At 44.1% G+C, this 20,956-nt stretch overlaps 1 protein-coding gene across 1 annotated transcript in view; it reads left to right on the top strand.

The window, feature by feature from the left end:
• Positions 1–19,564, top strand: part of T265_13485 (hypothetical protein) — a gene marked incomplete at both ends in the record, with an annotated part of 42,960 nt that extends 23,396 nt beyond the window's left edge. The window contains 16 exons of the mRNA XM_009169100.1: positions 1,572–1,725; positions 3,770–3,884; positions 4,055–4,488; positions 6,466–6,536; positions 6,843–7,257; positions 7,462–7,616; positions 8,335–8,583; positions 10,177–10,285; positions 12,169–12,577; positions 12,670–12,847; positions 13,051–13,184; positions 15,447–15,555; positions 16,053–16,314; positions 16,698–16,878; positions 18,038–18,127; positions 19,116–19,564. Of these exons, the coding sequence (XP_009167364.1) occupies positions 1,572–1,725; positions 3,770–3,884; positions 4,055–4,488; positions 6,466–6,536; positions 6,843–7,257; positions 7,462–7,616; positions 8,335–8,583; positions 10,177–10,285; positions 12,169–12,577; positions 12,670–12,847; positions 13,051–13,184; positions 15,447–15,555; positions 16,053–16,314; positions 16,698–16,878; positions 18,038–18,127; positions 19,116–19,229 (3,179 nt within the window). The remainder of the gene's footprint in view (positions 1–1,571; positions 1,726–3,769; positions 3,885–4,054; positions 4,489–6,465; positions 6,537–6,842; positions 7,258–7,461; positions 7,617–8,334; positions 8,584–10,176; positions 10,286–12,168; positions 12,578–12,669; positions 12,848–13,050; positions 13,185–15,446; positions 15,556–16,052; positions 16,315–16,697; positions 16,879–18,037; positions 18,128–19,115) is intronic.
• Positions 19,565–20,956: the final 1,392 nt, after the last annotated feature.

The raw sequence follows: 20,956 nt of genomic DNA, 5'->3' as shown, positions 1-20,956 counted from the left end.
TTTTCCAACCTCACCCCACTGGACAGCCCACTGTACCTATCCCCCCCCCCAAAAAAAACATCGGTGAACGAAACTGCGGCAGCTACAATGTACGTACGACGAGTACGCGCTTATTGCAGCTGACTGATGATAATGATGACCTTCGACAGATCGACTGGACAAATTTCACTGGTCTGGCTATGCCACTGTACGACGAGTACGCGCTTATTGCAGCTGACTGATGATAATGATGACCTTCGACAGATCGACTGGACAAATTTCACTGGTTGCACTGGCTATGCAGTGAACTGGACTGTTGGCTCGCTAAATTCTTCTTCGTCCAGCTTTGTGTCGAATGCAGACGACGGGGCATAAAAGACTTTACTAGGCCTTACTCAGCCGCGTTGGTAACTGCCGTCTCCTCAAATGGGGACGCCGTCGCAGGACAAATCAATGGTGGTATCCCTAGTCAGTTGCCCTGACTATGCCACACAGCCAATGGTGATCTGGATCAAAGCTACCGCCTTGATTATGCAGCTCTCTCACTCTCTTCTAATCCTAACAAACGAACCATTTAACCTAAGAACTGATAAGGTCGTCGCCTCCAGAGCATAAATATCATTCCCTCATTCTTATTTTCGGTTAACACAAGTATAACAGGTGGTATCTATGCATTTCAGTGCGTGGATGTTTAGCTGAGAACCCGAACTGAGCCACCGATCTCTCAATACCATACACCTATTGAGAATTGCAAGTGTTTCCTTGTCGTTCTGGGTTTCCTGATCCACTTATGCTTGAAGATAGAGCTAGTTATTCGCAGTTTCGATCTAATTCCGGATTTAGCATTGCTTCGGTCAGTCAAACGATCACAGCCTATTCAGGTGTGCTTAAGGTGCACTCATCGGAATGCCAACTCTTCAGGTTCTTCTGTGAGAATCACATTTGTTATCCATAACCTGGAATGTTACGGAGATATAAGTCATCATGACCCGTAGTTTTTGCCAACTTTTTATCTGTTGATATATTAGGACGTTGTAACATGATACCCATAATGCCAGTTATAAATTTATCGGTTTTCTTTGTGATGCGTTTGCTCCACAGTTAGCTTTGAGATAACCTACAAGTCCTGCTAATTGTTAACCGCCCGCAGCGCACATCTTGGTTTGTTGGCACATGTTTGATGCCTGGTGTTGAAAACTCGCGACTAGCGTGAACCATCTTTGTGGCGTTTTTTCTTACCACGTAGTATAACGGCTTTAGTCTGACGCATCATTCCAACAGCTGTAGAGACGCGGTGATTCGTTTGTGTTGATGAGTTAGCTTCATAACTTTCCGAATTCGCGCCGAGTGAAAAGGTGTCCAAGGTAAGTAGTGTAGACACAAAATACGGCCGCCACGTGGTGATACTCTCACATGGTTTAACCCTTTAGACCCGCATTCTACTCGCTCCCTGGTTGATCGATCGTGTTTTATCGACCGTGGCTGCCAAGTTCGATTTCCTGCTGTCAGATGAACACTGACAATGGTTGTTCCTTGTGTGAACTAGACTACTTTTAATTCTGTGACTCTCATTATCTTTTATGCATATCCAGCTGGACAACACATCGCCACTTTGGGTTCCCGTACTTTGAATGACTCAGATTTTGAAATGGATTCCGTTCTGACCGATGAAAGGTTGTCAGCGGTCATTCCGGGCCTAGGAGGCAATCGCGAGGAAGAGTTAGAAGATGATGAGCTTAGTAGTAGGTAAGTCAACTCCTGCCATTCCCAATAGTGTACGCCATCTACGACTTAATGTTTCACTGCAGTTATCTTGGTTTACGTAGCCTAGTTCAAACATTTGTTTGGTGATTTAAGTACCGTGACGAATACTTCTAATAACATTTTCAACACGCACGTTATCAAATTGTCTAAAAGATGCTTAGAACGCGAATTTACTGACCTCAGGGCCAATGGTTCGAACCGACCTCTGCTTCCGCTTTCCGGGCTTGGGCAACCTGGCAGTATCCCGGCCCTCGTGGGTCCCTCTGGTGGCATGGCAGTTAGGCAGTGCTACAAGTGAACGATGTTTTTGCATTCCAGCAAACCGCTGTCAGCCTGGTGGGTGAATGCTAATTCCACACCATAGATACCACGAGCTAGTACATCAGGACCGGCAGTGGAAGAGTGATATGTGGGACATCCGAGCTTGTTCTAGGCGGTTTGAGGTATACGACCGAAGTGGGGTTCTGTGTGTGCTTCCGCGACACAAAATACATCTACAGAGAATACAAGCAAGGTTTCAGCAAGAGTTGCCTGTCGTCTAATTTGACTGGGAATGCGAACATTAAAGTCTGCAACGTGAACCAGATCTTTGGCCCTTAGTAAAGAGCTACTTCGGTTTACTTTTTCTGGGCGATTAATGGTTAAAGGCTGCCAGTGAGAAACCGGACTAAAAAGGTGTTACAGCTGAACGATGTTTTATGTAAAAGATGTGACAGGCAGCTGTGGCATCCTGCTTTACAGTTTCTGTCCCTGTTGTCCAGTTCCGTAGCTCTGGTATTCTACTGTTCGTTCATGATTATCCAATTCAGTTCCAGCTCAATTACTGGCATTAGAACTTCTGACTACAACAGTTTTGCCAAAAGCCAGCACTAAACAACCAACCCTATCCCCAATACATAGTTATTGTGCCGTTCGTACTAGTCGCCCATGCATCAACTCCTGTAGTTGGAGTGTACGGAGCGGTCTTAAACTGCGAGCTTTCTGGTCAGAGGCCTTGCCTTCGACTTTTTCATTCAGTCATAGAAGCTGAGCAGATGTGAACACTAATAACTATGTAAAGAATAGCATGTTTCATCAAGAAAATCTACTTTGAGATCTTGAATGTAGCACCAACTGAAACATGAGGTGTAGAACACTCAGTTGAGGAACATCGTGAATGAGAGATTCAGCTGCTATTCAGTTTAGTCTATCAACTTGAAAGTGCGTGTATTTGTCGTTCTAGTAGAACAAGATAAATGTGATCTGTACAGAATACTTGGTTTGTTAGTATAACCGACTTTCATTCTTATTTCGTAGTAGGATATCGGGCTCTTTCAGCTGTTGAAATTTTATTAGTAGGCTGGAGAATCGGAGTGCTAAATCAAAGTTGTTGTGCCGACACCCGCGATCATCCGTGTTTCACCAAAATAGACAGCACCATCATGACTGTGTTGCTTGCACCAATACCTGGTGTCACCACAGATTTTGGAAGGCTTAAGTAATCTCACCAATATCTTCTGTTGCCCTCATCGGCTGTCTGAAAAAGGATTGGTCCGCTACAAAAATATCTGGCACTGATCTGGATCGATGATTGGCTACTAGATGTGCATAAATCATGTTTCATTATTTGTCCCAGTGGAGGCGGTACTTAGGAAATATAAATTTGTGAATTAGAATCCAACGGGCGGATTGATTTTCTATTGACTAGCATCTTATATTGTCTCATGATAGTCCAATTACATTTACTTTGGTTTTCTTGGAACAGATCCCGTTAGCAATACATATTGACTATATAACAGGTCCGATAGAAGCGATATTTTCCAATTTCCTGATTGCTACATGATGAAGGTGACAAATTCATCTGGGTTATCCTGACTCACTAGGACGATTCGGTTTGTGTAGCTCTATGTTGGACATTTGAAACTACTTTGGAAACTTGGCACGAAGCTCCCTAAAGTTCTCGTGCTGTGGACAGAATTGACTAGATCTTTTGTGTGACCAATATCACTATATTATCTATCTCATACGCTTCCTTTGTTATTCACAGGGCTTCAGTTGCCTCATCTCGATCCAGCACCCGTATGTCGCGTGTCCGCTGCATACGCGTGCAAGGTGAATGGTGCGTTCATTCTGAGTGTATCGCTTCTACTCCTGGGAACCGAGTAGGTTTAATCCACGCGTGAATTTTGAATAGTTTCTTGTTGATTGTGGAACTCATCACGTGTTCTCGTAGCACATTCTCTCTGTAAGAATTAACTTTGGGTCCCATGCTTATTATTATTGTCTTAATGTTAGACGCGCATTTTCATGTTTTTCGTTCATTCCTATGCAGCGTATGAACTTGGTTGCTCGTCAGCGCAATACAAACAATACTGCTGACGTCACTCACATCGTCGATGGGACTGATACAGAAACTCCCACTGGAAGATCTCGACATAAACACGAACAGCAGCAGTTGGTTTCTCGAAGATCCACTCGCGCCGGTGTGAGACCCTCGATTACGGCAACGAAAACCACTACATCTCAAAATCGCATTGAGTCGAATCCTCACACGGATCGTTCGAATCAGTTGGCTTCTGCTAGTTCCACGTATGTCTACACCTATGTAGCACCAGATGCTGACCATATGCGACCAGGAGAAGGCGGAGACAAAAGCTCGTTCGAGAGAGGAGACATTCCTGATTCGAATGGCAGAATGTGGGGTGCACAACCTCCACACGTTTCATCAAATGATCCCACTACTGAGCGATCATTCTTAGCCAATAGGTGGGACAATCTGTCTATGGTAGCTTGTGTACCATGTGGGTTGTGTATCGGATGTCAACATGGTGTTCTTCCCTTTGGTAACGTAGTCATCCAATTACTTTTGCTTTTCAAATTGGCAGAACTGTTGGACGAACGTACTCTGTATCCACCACATTTTTAAAGTTCAGCTTGTTTCCGAGAAATAAGTCCGATTGTGTGACTGGCGCCCTAATTGCAAAAGCATACGTCAAGAACCTGCTAGTAGGTGATTTACTCTCGGGTTGAAAATTCATCTTGGACTACTCAGGCAGTCTGAAGGGAGGTTAACCCCTCTCTATATCATTGTTTGGTCCGTAGATCGTGTGCAATGGTCAGGTAAAAAAAGCGACGGGTTCAGACCGCATGGCGTTTTGAATGGGACAAAACGTCTCATTGCCAACGAGCCAAAACTTGTTTGTCGTTATTTCAGAGGTAAGGTTTTCTCGGCGTGGTGATAAAGGATGATATCGCTTAGCGATTCGTGTGGGCCAGTTGCAAGCATTCATGTAGTTAGTGCCTGTCGAGTCTGCACTGTTATAGTACAGCTCAGCTCGGAGACATGAACCTTGGTGCTGGTTGCATAACTTTTTGTAAAATTATGACGGTTGGGCGTCAATAAGTGAGTTAGGTCATTGTCTTTAGTGCACCGCTGTCCCAGTGGGCCGTCAGTGATCGAAACTTGGGCAGCCAGAACGAACGTGTTTTGAAACAGCTTATTTATGCCTTGCTCGGGCTTCTCGGTCTCAGAATTGATGAATTATTTGATTGCTTTGCATTTATTTCGTTTTTTTTTCGAGTAAACGAGTTTAGTTTTTTCTGTGGAAAATCCCCAGCGGACGGCCATCTGAGCAGGTATGTAGGAAACCTGTCTGGAACGAACTTCCACTTCCTGTATCTGGTTGCTCTCTCACAGACAAAGTGTTGGGGTCGGTAAAATTGGTCAACCTTGCTCAGGATTCCCGTCATTGTTCTTCGCTTGTTTATGAGATGCATCCTCTTTGTGGACCGAAAGAAAAACGAAATAACTAGTCACACAGATATATCGAGAAAAGTGGAGCTTACTGCGCTGGGTCAGCTAGCTTGTACACATCCTAGTGTGGCCAACTGAGACGCATCATTGCAAGAAAGACATTACTAACAGCACCTGTTGTGGTATTTGTTTTGTAAACGTTTGATAAACAAAGTCCCGCCAGATAACTGTATTTTCAGTATGCTGGTTCTGTTCATGAATTTGAGTATTGTTCAGGAGTGAGTCGGCCTTTCGAGCCGTTTTCGTGAATTTTGTTGGAGACTATGAAGTTTGTCCTCGTTTACAGTTGTTTTAAAGCCATCGAGAAGGACTGGTTGCAGTTAACAGTGTTTAATCCAAGCTGTCTTCTGTTCTTGTTGCTTCGTCCATATTGGGTGGACTTGGTGTGGGATTCAACGACCTAGTAAGTGAAAATTGTCAGATTTTTATTGATATCTCATCGGAAAGGGGTAGTCAAAATAAAAAAGCCAACTTTGCACGTAATTAAGCGTCACAGCTCTGTTGGTCGTGGTCAGGCAAGTGAATGCAGTTCGTAGTGCCTTGAACAGCTGAAAATAAACGATTGTGAAGCAAAGTCAGTGCAATATTGGGGTACAGATGCTCTCAAAATGAAACGAACTTCTTTACAGTATATTTCCGCATCCGCAGTTTAGCCTAGAGGAACTTCACGGAAAATATGTATGTCTATTGTGCGTCAGTGTAGTTCCACTAAAACACTATGCCTGTTTTCCTCACAGTTTATGTCCGTTCGGTCGCAAGTACACAATGCGTGCTTTACTATGAATGTGGTGCATGAGTGACTCACCTATTGAGTGATATGATATACTGTATAGCACTCCGGCCTATTATTTATTGATCTACGTCCACGTGGTGGCTTTTTATTTCATATCTTACTTGATGCTGAACTGTTCCTGTTATTTCTTTTGTAGGTTTGTTTGCTCCAGTGGAACGTCTTCCGCTGGAAACAAAGCCCAGAAATGGCTTGCTCGACACATTTTTGGTGAGTCATGCATCAAAAGGTGTCGGTTCTTGTGTGTTAAAGTGATATATGGTAAAGTCAACTTTTCTGATTCTTTTTGCATTGTTTGTTCAGCCCTTAGTAGGGATTTGAGGAAAAGCGCAGCTCACGATTAGTTCTGGCCTGGTTTTATGTTATCCGTCCGCTCCAGTTGGTTCGATTTGCAGTATGTTACTTGCCAGATGTGAACATTTTTAAATCTATTACGGTGGTTGCAACTTTTTGATCTTAGTGCGCATGTGATTCTAGCCGTGCGTGTTACTTTCTTTCGACCAACCCCCTTTGCAGGCCTTGAGTCATCTGCCCCGGTGAGTACTTCGAACCATTTTGTACCCAGTGATACTGAAGAGTCAGATACAATCACAACTGGTCGCTCCGTTGCTCGTGGGAAATACGTACACAAACCAAGCGTCACACGAAGCCATCGACTGCACCATATAGATTCATCATCAACAACCTGGTTCTTCCGACCGTTGATGCAAGGAGCAGAGAAGCTGAAAGGAGTGATTTTCTCGAGTATAGCTTTTGTATTGGCTGGCATCTTCATCGCCTACGATGCTTTCAGTTCTTGCGTCCGTAATTTGTCATCCGCCGTTTGGACCTTTTGGTTCCGTTATTCCAGTCCTTTGCCCCACCGTTCTCGTGATAAACTGACCGTTCATCCACGGCTAACTCAATTCGACAACCACGTCACTCTTCAAATGTAAGCGTCTCAACTGTTGTTCGGTTATGATTAATTCACTGCACATGTATTTATTGGGTCTGATTCTTTTAAATTGAGATTTGGCATAACGATGTGTACTCTTTCTGTTGACAGTGTTAACCTACTAATGCCTACAAACGTTCTTTTGTTTTATCGTTGTCGACTGTCCAATGAAGGTTTTTTTGTTTCTATCTTTGTGTTCAGCTCATCGGTCGAGGAATCTGACTTCTTCTCTCGATCGTTCCGGGCAAGCTACGTCTGGTTTACCAGAGCTGGGACGATCTGTGTTCGTCTGGTGGGCTGTCTTTGTTTCCTAATCCCGCTCCTCTTACTTTTGGCTTTCTTATTCGCACCAGTTGGTAAGTCCTCCTAGCCATCCCATGCCATTATCCAAATTGTTCGGAATTTATCATACAAGAGACTTTTTCTTGTTCCTGGGACAGTGGATTCAAAGCCCATGATGATTGCACCGCCCCGTTTTACTTACCGACCAACTTCAAGACAAAACTAACGATTTCACTGGCACAGCTTCTACGTCATTCTGCCGCACGATTTCGTTCGACATGGTCACTAGTTTAGGATGGGTAGTCACAGCTACGCTATCATACAGCTCTCTTTGTCCGATAGCTCTGTCTATTGTGCTGTCTGTCTACCCGATCGTCCCTTGAATAAAACCGAGTTCGCAGTCGTCGACTGTACTGGAAAACGTTTTTCTGATTCATTAGAAGACCTGACCGCCATCACACAGAATCCTATTGACGCATTTGTATACATTTAGGGTTTCTGAATAGTTAAAGTTATAACCCCGATCTGTGTGCAAATCGATAAATTCCCAGGACTCCTCTGGCTTAGAGAAGAATAAAATGGATTATAGCCGATGTCCGCAGGAGGCCGCCCGTTTCAATGTATCAAAACAAATGAACGAAGTAGGTTGAACTACCACTCCATTAGCTGTTACGGTCACCTAGCCATGTGTAGATACAGCCAAATCGCTGTAGACAAATCTGCTGTTACTGTCCTTCTGATCGAGTGTATTTATATCACTTAAAGATTAAAAAAATTCATTTGCATTCGTAGCTGTCAATGACGACGAACCACCTCCAGTGTGGCCTTCTTTTCTTTCGGATACCGACTGTAAAAAGGCCCTACTCGAATCTCGCCCCAGCGATGCAACAGCTTGGCAGCTCGCCCTTTGGAGATTCCGCTGTCTGTACAATCTATACTTCCTAACTCCCGACTTTCCGTCAAATGCTACCACTTCGGAAAGCTCTTCATTGTGGCAGAAGTTTAAAAGTTGGTTGTGGCCTTCTACATCCGTTGTACCCTGTAAGTTCATTCTTCAAATCTGGGTTTTTCACATGCGTCTTAGTCATTCCTCAGTTTGCATTCTTTGAGACTGAGCCGGAATGTCGTATATCTAGCATACCACAACTTCCTTATCATCCATCTATTTATATACCGATTCATCAATACAAGACATGAAGGTACAATATAGCATGAAAATATATCGTACACAGTGAAATAGGACACAGTATGTTATAAAATACATGCACATATAGTGAATAGCATGTTTTTTTTCTAGCCGCCTGTAGTTCGGCTGCTCACGAGCTGTCGTGTCATCAACTCCCCATAGGGGATGAGGTCCGTTCTTTCTGAGAAACTTCCGAATTAATGTTTCACAAAAAGAATGATCGACTGCTTCAAAATCTGACAAGTGCGGTGGGTCAGTCGCACACATAAGGTTACCAGAGTTTGGTTTACTCCCTGCAAACAGATGCACCGTTAATCAATGGCTTTGGGAGAACAATAATGGTTCAGCTGTATACTCGTTCGGTGCATTGCTGCCGCACAGCTTGAGTGAAGCACGAGGGGCGAGGTACTGCTAGGTTATCCAAGTTGAGACGGTCATAAGTTTAGCGCCATACTGAGGGCTCTCGTTATACTCCATATTATTGACTGAACGGAGTACGTTTAAATCCTGGACCACTTTGGATTGTTTTTAGATTCACACGAGTAAGGGGTTCACAGATTTTCAGCAGTATAATGGATTATATGTGGATCTACTCATGAGTAGGCATATTTGTCCTTTTTTATGCTTGCATGCAAGCCATCTAAGACGTCTTTACTATACACGGGTCACCTCTGATCAGTCTGTTACTATTGAGAGATGCATATTTTGCTTTCGTAGTTAATCCTCTAAGCTCCTTCACTCCGGCGGTACTGGCCTTGACCATTCCAAAGATTTAGATTTATAGAAGTATGTTCGCCCTGGTGATTTGCGGGGACTGCTGATTTGCCCCCATTTCCCTCTTACTCGAAGCCATCACAAGAGGTGACGGAATCGTAGCAAAATGGCCTATGCCCCTTCTTAGTTCGCTGAGAGTGTTCACACGACACTGTAAGGGCTTATTATGTCACGCTGTTCATAGGTAGTTGTTAGAGAAGCGTGTCCCTCTAAGACTTGGACTACTTTGTCTCGTGCTGACCGCTACTACCTTGCGACCAAGATGATTAGCAAATGTATGTAGTGAATGGATATGACATAGATTTGAGCGGTATGTTGGTCACCATTCGAGCGGTAATAACGTTACCTGTTTTGCTACACAGACAACCAACGACCTCGTGTGTTATTCCATAGAGGTCGCACTCCTCTGCGATTTCTGTTCTTGCTTGTTTTTGCCTCACTACCTTGTTGTCATATCAGGTAACCGTGGTGGTAATTTCCCCACATTGTCTACTCCAACCACTGCCTTAATCTGAGTGGATATATGAATTACTCGGCCGTATTTAGTTGCTCCCATATAATAAGCGATGTGACTGAATGTTCGTAGCTCGATTGGCTTCAGTAGAAGCTGTGTTGTTCCTACTCCTTTTTGTAAAAGTTGATAGTAAAAATCGACGGCTAATTTGTTCTTATAGCCCCGGTCATCGTACCAACTGATCTACCGTCATACGTCGACAGTAAGTTGCTCGCTCAGCTGGAAGCATTCCGGGATTTTGTGAACGATCGATTGGATGGTTTGTCAAAGTAAGTTGAAAAGCTCATTGTTTGTCTGCATATCATATGTTCTGACTAACTTCCACTTTCTTGTTCGCCATCTTAGCCTGAACTTGTTTTTTTTCGGCTAGTGCGCTCAGATAGTAACTACGGATTGTGTAAACAGAGCCGGTTTAGCTTCAGATCTAAGAGAGCTTTGATCTCCCCCTGGATGCGTGTACGTTTGACTGCAATAATAAATACCCATGAAGATTGTTCAGCCTCTAAGTGGGCAGAATAGGGCTTCTTCATTGCCTTATCCCCGCACTTGTGTGCTCTTTTCTTAGGGTGAGGGAGTTTTGTGAGCACCCAGTGTGAAACGATTTGGAAGAGCACACATCGAAATGGAACCCCAGGTAGCTTGAGGATATTTCACAATGTGTGTACAGGTCATCATCGTCAAAAGCACTAAATCCTGCCGTTTCTGTTGTCAGCCGAATACATTTAATGTGGTCAGTATTTGTATTCCGACTTTGAGTATTGATGCCAGCAATAGTTGGCTAATCAAATCTGGAAGCGTAAGGTAAGCAGCACCTTTGTAACTCGGCGAAACGTGGCCCTCAACTAGGTGAGGTCTAATCAGAACGCCTCTTGAGGAACATCTGCTGCGACGAAATCGATGAGCGACCAAGAGAAGCTATGTATCTGATTTTATAGTATGATGGAACAATAACTTTGATAGCCCGTTTAAGGATCTAATAAGCGTGCTGCTTCGGAAAGCTTTTCAAGCGTCAGCTTTTCGTAGTGAATGGCTGTTTATTTGGCCGTTTATTTTTAAGCGATAGTTAGAAACTACTTAACGCACAAGTTTACACTTATTCTGAAGAATGCTGGGCTCCGTTTCCAAAAGAATAATCCATTCTGTCATAGTTCACTACAAGCGAACTCTGACCCTACTGCAGCTGTTGTTTACCGTGCTGTACTCAACTCAGATATGGAGTTTCGTCTCTGATCATCCCAACACGACTATTCTGATAATGGAAAAATGGTAAACTACCAAGGTGTAGACAGTTTAGACTTAGTTCACCCAGTATGAGATACCATCTGTGCGGCTGATGAGCACGCATGGCACCATAACCATTGTCCACCATAGCGTTCAGCTGTAGCACCTTTCCGGTGCTTAGCTGCCATGCCACCCGAAGGAAGCACGAGGGCTAGTATACTGCCAGGTTGCCCAAGCCTAGCAGGCGGAGTCGAGTGACGGAGGTCGGATTCGAACCACGGACCTTCCGGTCAGTAAATTCGCGCTCTAACCACTTAGGCCATCTCGCCCCCACCATACCAGCTTTTCTATGTCAAGCCCTTGATGGATCCGAGCTAGCTCAGTGGCTAAGACACTAACTTACTGTCCTGAAGGTCCGTGGTTCGAACCCAAATCTCCGTCCAGTCTTGGGCGGTGTCTCAGCTCTGGTGGCATGGTAGCTGTGGGCAGACAGTGATCACACAGTAAGTGATTATCCCCTGTTACTGATCAACGAGCTTCTGAGGTGACGTCAAACTTTTTGTTATGACAAGATGTAGTTCTTAATTTTTTCTCGATTCGTGTAGTCATTTCGATTATTTTCACCGGTCTGTTATGAGCCTACGTTATTTTTCACCGAACTCCATTATTTTCGGATTAAACTTTTCTTTTACGCCCGTAACTATAGCCCATCATCCCTTTAATCTTTCAGAGCTACGTTTAGGACCGCCCTTTCTTTCTTGGTATTGCTGGTACTTTTTGGTGAATCTCATATCCCACCTGGACTCACCTTGGTTCTTCTCCTAGATGAACTATTTTAATTCTTTCATTCAATGGTACCGCGCATGCATAATCCTACCTGTCAAAATATTGTTTTGCCACTGTTAGTAATTGTCTTCTTATTCATCGATAGCACTATACGTCATACGGAAGAACGTGTGTCCGAGATGGAACAACGATCTGAGACACAGTTCAATGACCTCAGTATACATATTAACAATTTGAAACAACACTTTAACGAGCACACCACTGCATTGGATTCCTGGCATGTCCAGCTACAAGCACTGCAGGCTCTTGCAGGCCGCTTGGACAGTTCGGAGCCATCAAAGGTGACTCTAAACGAATACGATCGACTCTTCAATGCGGTTATCAGTGCCGCAAATCAAACCGTTTCCAAGGAGTTGAATTTACTTCGGATCGAACTGGATGAGAAGTCAAGTTCAATGTGGAACCGACACAACTCCAGTTTCACACAACTGTCCCTGTTAATTTCTCGTCTGCGTGAAGAACTGAACGACCGCTTGCTTCAAACGGAACACAGGGTAAAGCAAAACATAATGTGTTTGTGTTGTTTTCATTTCTACCTGTATAATTTATCAAGATCAGGTAACCAACACTCACTCTTTTTTTTCAGCTTGGTGAACTACGTTCACAACTAAACTCGGGAATTCATGCACAAGTAGTCAACCATACGTCGCTCGTTATCCAAATGGACGAAATCCGCCTAACATTAGGCAATCTATCGGAGCGTGTGGCACAAGTCCGGAGCGCTAATGAGGGGCTGGATGGACTGTTCAAGAAACTACAAGAAGGTATGTGGTTGCGCGCTATTCGGTAATGGAGATGTCTAGTTCTGATACAGGTTTGTACTTATTCAGTAATGTAAGAGAGGAATTAAACGCCTTTGAAAACCGCTACACAGAACAAAGTGATGTCGAATTTCCTTAACGTTGTCAAACGCCTCGATTTTCTTTCTACCTTGCCAAGTTGTCTTTGTTTTTGTTTCCCTTTGCAGCCACACGAGACTGTAGTGAACGACAATTGCATCAAGTAGAAGACTGTAAGCAAGCGGCCATCGAACGAGCGGAAATTGCCGTGAATGCTTTTTCCGAACGTTTCACCGATCAAATTTCCGTTCTTGTCAAGGAGGTATGGCTCTTATTGGAGATTTGTTTTAGTCTGAATTCACCTTCTATGCCTTAGTCCAGCTACATTGATTCTATATTTGAACTGTAGGAGGCAAATCAAGACGAGTGAGTGAAACAGGGTGTTTCAACTTTTAACAAGAAGTGATTCTAATTTTGAAATGGAAAATCCCCCCATCTCTTTCTTGGGGCGGGATTGTGTAATATTCCGTATAGACGCCTCTGTGGCAGTTGACTGTAGGGAGTCCTTTTTACCGTTTAGCCACCCATATTGTGCCTGCTTCCGCTTCGGTTTGTGAGCCGCTTGACGACTCTCTGGGAAAATTAAGAACGAGTGGATGGTCATATCGTATGCTGTTCACTGGTACCAAGCCAGATATTTTTGCTCCTTCTTGCTGTGATTAGGTAATCGCTTGGCACAAGTGCGGTTTCTCATCAGTTCTTGTGAGATACTGGCATCGCCTCGTAAATGGGTACAAAATTAGTTCACTTTCAGTGCGACTGTCCGCTTAGACAGGAAGGTTTAGTTCCGAAAGTGTCGTGTATTTCCTTCGCCGACGCCGACCTTCAAACAGCCGCAGAAAGCTTAGGTTTCAGAAATACCGGTGTAGTATCCTGGCATATGCCATCACAATCGCGAAATTATCCCACAGCATGTGAGGATTGGTTTTGCAGACACGTGGTGGTGTGCGGTTATCAGAAACAGGATTCATCAACAGAAGTAGCTTAGAAATGAAGTGCACTTAATCTTGCTCACCTTCCCCCCACAACTAAATCGTCGTAGCATTTACAAGCCCACATAAACCATCTACCAGTGGTACCCAAGGTGATACACCAGTTCAATCACCTTGAAGTGGAAAATTAAAGAACCAAACATGAAAAAAAATTAGCGAATATATACCCATTTGCAAACTAATTTGGTTTTTTGAGAGACTAACCTGGAACCCAGCTGAATCTCCTGTTTGTTTTGTTTCCGGGCAACTGAATGTGCTACACCAGACCGCCTCATGTTTCAGTCGCTACGATATTCGAGATTCGCGATACATGTATATATTTGTAATGCATTACTCATAAGGTTGTTGAAAAGTTGTCGACAGCCCACGACCGGTTTCGCCTTTCTTGAGGCTCATCAGGTAGGGGCAACCCCCGAGTTTCCGTCAACCTTATGTTCTATTTGAAACCAAATTGCACGAAATTAGCAAATGTACACTCAGTTGCATTTAATATGGTTTTTCGACAGACCTGGAACCGAGCTGGTTTCAAGTCGGACATAAGGTCGACGGAAACTCGGGGACTGCACCTATCTGATCACAACCCACAAGGCGTAGGATTTAGGCAACCACGCCACCGACAGGCTCCCTTAATTGACATTCAAGTTTTATTTAGTATGCCAATCTGAGGAGGTCTTACTAATTGGTTATCCGTCTGTCTTATAACCCGGCAAATTTGGTGACCTGTTCATTTGGCCTGATGAAGATTGTGTGCCAGAAGCGAAGCCTTGTCCAGCTAAAAACTACTGATTGTTTGCTAAGTTCTTACTAAAACTTCCATGTCTACGTTTTTGTGACCATCTGAAACTGCTACAATGCGGCTGGTGTACAAATCTCAATTATGAGTCGATGTTTGCACGCCTCAGGCGATCCCATGTCCCGCGGATTACATTCGAGACTCAGTGGATGTTCACACAGTGCATACACTCTGTGACGTACCGTGTTGCGTGATTGATGAACTAACGATACCTTCAGGAATGTCTTTCACTTACGATGTTTTAACGAATTACTTATCACTTTCGATTCAAACATTTCTGTCATTTTTAGTAGACTCCTTATTTGGAACGAAACTGGGAGAACCCCTCTAGAGCCAGTCTTCCAGAAGGTCCCGAACTCTTTAGGGGAAAACCTGGTCATTCGAATTTTGAAACTCATTTGGGAACTCCTTGTGACTAGCTTCGGTCATTATTCCAATAACGAGCTTTATATTAATTGAACTAGAGTGCTCTTCTTTGAACTCGGTCGATGCTGCACGCATAGAATTTTCGACAGTTCTTTTTCACACACGTGGTTGGATTGTTCGGTTGATGTGGGACCCTACCATACCGCGTTTAACCCAAAACTACACGCCCTATGTTGTACTATTGGCCCGAAATCTTTTTCCCAGGGCTGGTTCAGTCATGTTTTTGTTCGAGATTGCTAGTGTGATATATTCAGAGTCATCGCCTGCGTAGTTCTTCACATCCGTAATTCCGTGTCGCTTCATGTATTTTCAGGCTTTGCTGCATTGGCTGAATGATGTGTCGGTTGAGGAAGCCCTGGATTTGAAACTATCAGAACTGGTTAAACAGTCCACACGAGAAGCCGTAGATCGAGCCATCCGTGGTACGTTCGTAAACCGATCGGTTGTTTCCGAATATTTTTTTCAAAAATCCTTACTGCCTCATTGTTTTCTGTCCAGGGGCGGCGGTGTTTAGTGGATGGTCCACCAATTCCATGCGTTCGATTCGGATTGTTTACCGATGACGTAAAAGATGCCGGATCGTTCGGATTTCGGCACTGTTTCGTTAGGTCTTAATTTCCTACCCACTCTAGGTCTATTCTCATTCATTTGGCACATTCTTAAAGTTACGGTTTCAATGTTCGGATTTTCAAAGTATAAGCATGAGCAACTGACTTACTGCCACTTTTACTGATCAGGAATTGCGTACCTTCGCTGAATCAGGTAGAAGCACTTCGATCGATATGAATAATTTGATCCTCAACACTTGAACACAAAGTTTCCCTGATTCATTGCTCTGTTATCTCCGGTGAAACAATATTTCAATTTGGTTTCATTAGTTGCGTCACGTGCTCACCGTTTTATCGTACTCCACTTCTAGAATCCGCGATCTCAGGGTACGCTCCGAGCGTGGACACCAGCGCAGAACAAACCGACGAATTAAAATCCCGAGTATTCATTCAGAAGCTTATTGACGCTGCCCTAGAGCGTTTTGCCGCCGATCGAGTGGGGATGGCCGACTTCGCTTTGGAATCCGCTGGTGGGTCTATCGTAGGCACACGCTGTACGCGGACTTACACAGAACGGGCAGCACTCTTCACCATATTCGGCATACCTTTGGCTCGTTTAAGCAACTCAGCAAGGTAACAGTGTGACTATCGTCTATTTGTTTCTGTTTATCCTCCTATTTCCGTTTATCACAGAGGTTGACTCACCTTTTCGCCGACTGACTTTTGTCTCGAAAGTTCGGGGCTCCCTATCTTCGACGGAATGATGTGGCAATTGATAACATAGCTGACCAAGTTAAATATCGAACATTTATTGAACCTTGATCTTGTTTTTGTAGGCCAACCTTACGCGCCCCCTCCTAGAAGCTTGATAGAGTAGACCGTATCTGTTTTTGGCTTTTTGAAGGAGTGAAACTCATTTATACACCAGCTTTCGGACAAAAAAGTCACACATTTAGTGTGGTCGGTGAATTCCTTTTACTATATCTATTTGAAACGTTTCTTTTCCTTACTCCTAGAACCATTTTGCAACCAAGCAACAATCCCGGTGATTGTTGGGCATTCCATGGAAGTACGGGACAGGCGGTAATTCGCCTCTCAGCACCTATTGTCATAACGTCCGTCACCCTGGAGCACCTACCTCGTGTTCTTTCACCAAACCAAAGGGTGGATTCGGCGCCGAAGGATTTTGTCATCAAGGTACCTTATCCCCGTACACAATATCCTGAACTTCAATGTTTGTCACTAACACCCCAGCTTGGGTCATCATCACCACCCGTGCGTGTTTTACAGTGGTTGTAGCCGCCGGTGTTCCGGGAAGGTAGGGGTCGTAGATCGTATGTTATCACGTTTACGGGAAATTTCCCCTTTCATACACCGATAATGATGGCCTTTGACTAGTACTTCGGAACGATCGCGAAACGAAGCTAAGTGTTGATACGTTTACAACCGTGAGTTCAATGGATAAGTGGGACTTGCAATCTGGTCGGTTTTATCATTATCAGCTGTAAGAATTGCGTACATGTCGTACAATGGTTGTAGCTGCCACAGTTTCATTCACCGACGATTTGGGGAGATGGGGTAGGTAGCTGCACATTGGAGGTGGTTGCTGATAAATTGGTGCTGTAGGTGGACTGTTAAGTGGGGGTGGGTTGGGAAGGGATCTATGCATTGAAGGCAATGGCTTGGATTCACAAGCGTTATTGAGGGCGCAACTGGGCCATGCCTGACAATGTCTCTAAGCATTGATTCGGCTCGTCTCGGCGTCCCCCATCCAGAGAGACGGCAATGGCCAACGCGGCTGATTTTGCTGGTAGTTCGTTGCCCAGTCATCGTTTGACCTTTCCTGGCTCGTTTTTCACCGTTCATGTCGTTGTGCTGAAAGAACCCTCCGAAATACTCGGTCGGCTGGCATATGGAGCATATGACCAAGCCAGCGCAACCTATGCATTGTGGTCAGTTCATCTGTCTTGGATGGGTTATTTCTTCCTAATACCATTCGACGTACTTCAGCATTGCTGATCCGCTGTTCCCACCAGACTCGGACATCGATAGTCAAACACTGAGTCTTTTGACGTTCTCCTGTCCGCGTGACATGTGAATCCCTAGTCACGAACCAAGAACATCACACACTTTGGTGAGAATCACGTACGGTGTCCACAACTGGCTTAGCTGGCGGGACTCTGTATGGAATCCCCGTTTTTCCTCTTATGCGTCAATCGTCTTTAACGTTTGCGACTGCTCGCAGAGTTTTTCGATAATGGTTATTTTCGTACACATTCCTTGTTGCTGATTGCTGAATTCAATGTACCGTAGTTTTTATTCGATAAGCCTTGCACCTCGTTTCTTATGCGCCCAGGGTCTATCATCGGAAACTGATGAAGGGGTCGTAATTGGAACATTTGTCTACGATATCAATGGTCCTGCCATACAAACATTTCCGATAGAAGTAAGTCGTTTTCACCGTGTACCCGTTTTTGGTTTTCCGCTAGTCGAGTTAGGATCCACTGTTTGAAGCCAGCATTGGCTTTTCCATTACCTCTACCGTAACCTAGTTGAGCTGCTTTCATCTGATCTCATCTGCTCCATTTGGGTCGCGTAGCAATTATATACCGAAAAGGTGTCACAGGTGAATGATTGGAGTTATTTGTATTACAGGTTGTTTCACGAATTCACGCTAACTCAGATTCCACCGGCGAACTTGTCCAACGATGTTCGTTTTTAGCTAATCTAACACAGGACAGTGTTAATTGTTTAAGGGGCAACTCATACGAACATGGTCAATACACTTTCAGTCATGCCAACAAACCGACAAGAATCTAAAGGCGTCCTAAGCGGTGGCCAGCTTTCGTTCGTGCGTGTTTCGAGTCAATACAACACTTGGAACTGTATGCATCACTGTCGGTCACTCTTACGGGCACCTCAATGATCTTGTCAGGCCGTGAAAATGTATAGTCTTCCAGTCAGCTGCTTCAGAAATCTTTCGATGAGTGGGCATAAGTACTTTGTTTGGCATGTAACATATTTCTTGTGTCACTTTACACTAGAGGCAGAGATGTTGGAGCTTCCTTCCGCTGTAACGAGAAATTACACACTCATTCAGGTTTCAAACTACCTATCTCATACCATCTGAAATCAACTATCATGTGATGGTTCAGCTTCTTATATCGAGTTTCAGACTTGACGTTGTTTCGGATCTGGTTACGAGGTGCTCCACCGATCAATTAGAATGGTATCTGAGCCGGATCGGCGAGTAGGAAAAGTAGGAAACCGAGCAAACGTCAAGTAATTTCGTAAATGAGTATTCTTGGTGGAGCTTTTCCCAGTGTTTACCTAAAATTAAATTTCATTTGCTTTACCGCATGCCGCCACACCACTCCAATCTGTGAACCTCCTACTGTTATCTCTGTGAATGTTTCTGCTGCTCTCTTATCTAGGGTCAGTCATCTACGTGGCATTTAATCGAGTTGGGAATCCTCAGCAATCACGGACATCCACTATACACATGCGTGTATCGCTTGCGTGTACATGGAAGAATACCAGACTCCTAGGCAACTTGACGACTGACTGACTGTGAATTGCCAGCATGTTTCTGTCTGCCCACATGTACATATCGACCCCGGCTGTATTTTCAGACTCGTTAACACGTCTGTTGTCCCCGGTGTTTTATAGTATTCCAACTTCCCATACAAAGTGTATACTCTCTGAAACACCTCTAACCGATGAATGTGATTTTCCTCTACTGCAGGCGACCGGTAGGCAGCCTAATCTCCTAATACCCGCTCATGTCTTAATGATTCATGTGTAACTTTGAATATCTTTTCTGCCGCCGCCGTCGCTGATCCACCACTCATTCACCTCGCTTATCTAATTACAAACGTTCTTCATCCGTTTTTTCTCAATCCTTTCATAGACGGTCAGCTAATCGAAGGTGCTCTACACAGGTAGCTGTAGTGTTTTTCAAAAGCTACATTTTTAGCCCCTGGGCCGTTTCGGCCCGTATAGGGATTACTCGAGGCAGCTGCTTTCCACAAAGCGATCACTGAGAAGCGATAAATCGGATTTTTTGGTGGGTCTCTATAAGAAAGCTGCGGTTGTCCATAATATCTTGCAGTTCACTGTGAATTTTCAGTTTGTTGACGTCGTTGCTACATCGCTCTTTGAACGCTCATAACTGTCCTTACAGAATTCAATGGCACCATCTGGCGTCTGCTATCAGCACAGCCTAGGGGCGATTTCAACTTCTGGCTTGGTGCAATGCCGATGCCGTTGAAATCCCAGTTGTAGTTGGTATGAACCAAGCGAAACTTTGGGGCCGGAATTAAGTTATTTTAGATCAATAAGGCTAACAGGAATTGCGGTGAACTATTCAGTACTGATATCCGTTTCTCAGCTACTTGAGCCGGACGAGGTTGGCAAACGTTCCATGTAGCTCAGTCTCATCAATCCACACTGAAGTTCAACACCGCCGACCGACATTGAAGATAGACAACTATTTAATGTCATATTTTCTGGTGCGGTACACGAAACACCACATATCCTACCTGCAACGTTTGAAGGAGTGTTCGGTGTGAACAATCGAAAAGTGATATTTTTGATAGTATTGCGGTGGTTCAATCCCGGGATCGTCAAGGTCGAGTAGTACTGAGTGAACTTTAGTCCGTATTATCTTTGGGACAACTGAATTGGCCACTTTATTATTTTCCACTCCGAAGTAATCCAGAGATGAGAACTCCCGGTGTAAACTGTAACATGTTCTGGTCATCAACTGACCTATTGCCTATCAATTCTCTTCAAAAGCACTCTTGAACGACGCACGGACGACCCGTTGTTGATCAGCAGAAAGGCATGACAAAAATAGCGTTTAATAAGCTGATCATACACAAATAATGGAAGCAGTTACTGGTGTGAATTTCGAGTTAGACGTTTATGGACAATCCGTAAACAACCCTGTTAATTGTCCTGGGTCCATGTGATCCAACGACCCTGTGGAAACAGTAGAAAAAGCGAAACGATTTGATAGGTTCATTAACAAAATAGGTGGTTAGGGAGAGCGAATCAACGGCTTAGTTTGTCTCTTGCATGAGGCAACTTGAGCGAGCGAGGGACTTCCGGCAACACTCTACCACTAACAAACCACGCACAGCAAACATTTCGTTGCAATCCTCGTCATTTTAGTAAATACAGCCAGAGTCACAAGCTGTACATTGATCTCCACAATGTAGTGAAATACTTGGGATATTATATATATATATATATATATATATATATATATGAC

This window comes from Opisthorchis viverrini, assembly GCF_000715545.1.
Source record: "Opisthorchis viverrini unplaced genomic scaffold opera_v5_71, whole genome shotgun sequence".
In the NCBI taxonomy this organism is placed as follows: Eukaryota; Metazoa; Platyhelminthes; class Trematoda; order Opisthorchiida; family Opisthorchiidae; genus Opisthorchis; species Opisthorchis viverrini.
The sequence above is the reverse complement of the archived record's forward strand: the minus strand, read 5'-3'. Positions and strand labels throughout refer to the sequence as shown.